Source organism: Phalaenopsis equestris, unplaced genomic scaffold, assembly GCF_001263595.1.
Source record: "Phalaenopsis equestris unplaced genomic scaffold, ASM126359v1 Scaffold198083, whole genome shotgun sequence".
Classification (NCBI taxonomy): Eukaryota; Viridiplantae; Streptophyta; class Magnoliopsida; order Asparagales; family Orchidaceae; genus Phalaenopsis; species Phalaenopsis equestris.
In genome coordinates, this window is record NW_018218021.1 from 18,365 (window position 1) to 22,045 (window position 3,681).

A 3,681-nucleotide genomic window follows, 5' to 3' on the forward strand; every position below is an offset into this window, starting at 1 on the left:
GTATAGGTTGTTCCGTGTTCTTAGATTTGCAAGCTTTATTTGTACATTATCCAACAATGGAAGAAGGAAAACCGGCTTTGGAATACTTATAAATTTGTTGATTTGTTTCTTGATCACATTTTCTCTTATTTTATGTCAGTAGTCCAAAATCTTTCTCATTTGGTCGATTTACTCAGGTTGGCTTATTGGGCATGGCTCGTTCATTGCAGAAAGATCTTAATCGAATTGCTGAAACAGCAGATACTTCTACCGCTGAAGGTTTGAATTATGTCTTGACAGGTAAAGCTACGCATTGTTTATTTTTATTGTCCCTTTTCTCTTCTTTGATATTTTGGTAATAATTCAGTAAGTATTATTTCAGCATGTTAATTCCCTAGTACTTGGCAGCATCTAGGTGTGCACAACACTAGGCTTGCCGGTACGTATTGAGAAGGCCCATGTAAAACTTATTCTAATAGTTTTGGTCGTTGTTGCTTTAAAAAACAAGATACCAACTGGACTCGTGGGCTGCTAGGTGCATTGCTGGTTTGACAGGTGGTGGAGGGTGCAAGATTGTCATTCAAAGTTTTGGATGTCCTTTGAAAAGTAATAATCAATAAATAAATTGTGAAGAAGAAACGATTGAAACTTGAAAATGTCTATTTTTTAATCACTGACTGCACGATGTTCTTTCATTTGAAACAAGATCAATGCAGTACGTGCATATGGCTAAAATTTAAGGCCGGCATTTATCTCTTAAATCTCTAGGTTTAATCAAATAGATAATGCACAAATGCATTTACTGGTTTGGACGATTCAAAAAGACCACTAGAGGTAAATTGCTAATTTAGCACTCTGTTTTGGACATCATTCAATCTATTTTCACTGAGATATGAGTGCATATATTAAGCATGCTGATCTCATTGGCTCATGATTCTTGTTCTACAGTAAACTCTCTAATGAGATGATTGAATGTAATTTTAGAATACCCTTGAAATATGTCTGTCAAACGAAAGGTCATGTAATTCCATGAGAACAAGATTTGTATTAATGATTTTAGCAAATTTTTCATGAGAAGATGGGTAATCTTTGGACGTCTATATGAGGGATATGACTCTTTTAAATTATCAAAAGCTGTAACTTTTTATTATTTATATGATAGGCATGTTAGTATGCTACTAAGAAAGGAGAAAAATGATGTAATGTAAAATATGTAAGGAAATTGATAAGAGATCTAGGTATTTTCATCAAGTTAGTTATATTAGAGGCGAATATAATGAAGTCTTTGCCACTTTGCTAAATTTGAGGACCAAGGAAAAAATTGAAGTGTTGTTTGAGAAATTATTAAAGAAGGGTTTTAAATATGAGATTCTTTTCATCAAGTTAGTTTTCAATAGAATAATTTTGGTTTTCCTTCTACTCTTGATCTTCATTCTTTGACTACTTCAATTTGGTATCACAGTTAAAAGTCTAAAATCAAATAAAATCTCCATGAATAAGCCTTCGCTGCCATCTATACTTTTAATTCTTCACCTAATTATTACCTGTCCTCTTAGATGATAATATTGCTCACCAACATCTTTTACACTCGAGCCTGCACATACATTTTTTGCATCACGAGTCCTGCTTTGTCCCTCCTCGTGTCAACTCATTCGTTTTGTCATATGTTGTCATTATGGCACCTTGTGATATTCCTTACCATTCTTTGTATCGACAAGCATGGCTTCATTGTCGACACTAGTCTCATGCTTCTTTAGCCCCATCTTTTAAGTCATTGCCACTTTGGGATTCAAAAATTTTGATGCCCCGAAATCTATTTTTTGGGTTTGTTTTTCAGAGAACTTTGAGGATCATAATTTTAGAAAGAAGATTGGATTGTAGATAAGACACTGCTCAGAGATTTCACCCTCATTTTACTTGGACTTTTTGATTTGGGGTTCGAGGTTTCACATAGGCACCTGTCTCTTTGGTTAGTTATGCCTTTTAATACCAGGAGAGCATTTTCGATTAATACTAGTCTTTTAGAGTTGAATATTTAACATATAGTAGTAGCAAACATGCAATTTAAATTGTAAAATTTATTACTTAACCTTAAAGTAGATGGTGGAGGAAATGATGATGAACTCGATAATGGTCCCATGGTTTCGTTGTTCCAGGTTGTCGTGGTTCACAATCTACTTAGTTAGAGGTAGTGTACTCAACTTGACTGAAGTATTTTTGTCAGCAATCATGAGTTGCTTTGTCAAAGAGATCCTTATAGATCCGGGGAAAATTTTTGTCTAAGGAGATAAAATTACCGGTTGCGACCATGACCATAATATAATGGTGTCTTTTGGCGGCGAACACTGGTCAGTAAATTTTTGTCTAAAGAGATAAATTTACCGGTTGCGGCCATGATCATAATATAATGGTGTCTTTTGGCGGCGACCATTGGTCAACGGGCTCTGGCTGTAACTGTTATTTTATAGAACTTTTGAGAAATATCACGCGGACAAAGGACTTCAGTCATGTCCTTGCTAACATGAAATTACTTTGAGTATGAATATAATGATACACTCAATGTGATATTAGCTTTTTTTTTGTGAGCTGAATTCAATCAAAAGTTTGTCGCCCCCGACAAACTTGCGGAGTGTGAATGTGATTTGCTTTAATTTTTTTAGTTAATTATTTTGAAAATCTTGATTTTAAAAATTGAACTCGTCAGTTGAAATATTCAATCAACATGACCATCATCAGTGATTTGGATGTTTAAAGCATTTTTATTTGAATTCATTTAAAATTGATCAATTTTGATATATTTAGCATATTAATCCTATAGACTCTAATAAGGAGTATTGGACTAGGTGATTTGAACTTGCAAATTATTATATTTGTATTTTGAAAATTATTGAAACTTATTAGACTTGTTAACTCCAGTTTTTATTAGTAGGGTATCAAACTAGTTGGGTGAGATTTAAAACCTTGTTCTATAAACAAGGCTGCCCATTTGAGAGCTTCCATAACTTAATTGTCTCGAGTTTGATTTCTATCATAGAGATTTTATAATTTTAAAATAGGTGCATATCCTTTAAAATTTTTTTTTTTACTTTTTAAAAACATGATCGATTTAAGTGAAAAGATTTTATTTTAACCAACTCAACATTCTTAGACGATTCAATTTAAAATACATTTTTAATTTCGGTGGAGCAAATGTAGGTTTTAAATTTCACATGTTTGAATATCTTAAAGAGTTTTATGAACTTTAAAGACTTGCACATATTTTAAGCCATAAATTTAATATATAATTTAGATTGAGAGACACATACAAGTAGGGTTGTAAACGAGCCGAGCTTGAGCGAGCTCAGGCTTGGCTCGTGTTTGGCTCGTTCGAAATAGCTCGTGTTCGAAATCGGCTCGTGTTCGAAATCGGCTCATGAACAGTGTGTTCATGTTCGGCTCGAAATTGGCTCGTTAAACTAAAATTGAAAAAAATAGATGTAAAGTGTGAGATTCGAACCTGGATTAAATTTATACAAAAAAAAGACACTAACCACATTATCACATGAGGTGTTATGATTTAAACTAAGACATAAATATATATAATATATTATTATATAAATAATATATGTAATATATTGTTATATAAAAAGTTATATAATTTTTTTTGAGCCATTTTGAGCCGAACACAAGCAAACAAACTGTTGTTCGTGTTCGGCTCGTTTA

At 32.9% G+C, this 3,681-nt stretch overlaps 1 protein-coding gene across 1 annotated transcript in view; it reads left to right on the forward strand.

Moving 5' to 3' along the window:
* The window catches only part of LOC110035548, a gene marked incomplete at its 5' end in the record, with an annotated part of 36,862 nt that overhangs the window by 13,286 nt on the left and 19,895 nt on the right, over positions 1-3,681 (forward strand). Inside the window, 1 exon segment of the mRNA XM_020739790.1 lies at positions 177-279. Within this exon segment, the coding sequence (XP_020595449.1) occupies positions 177-279 (103 nt within the window).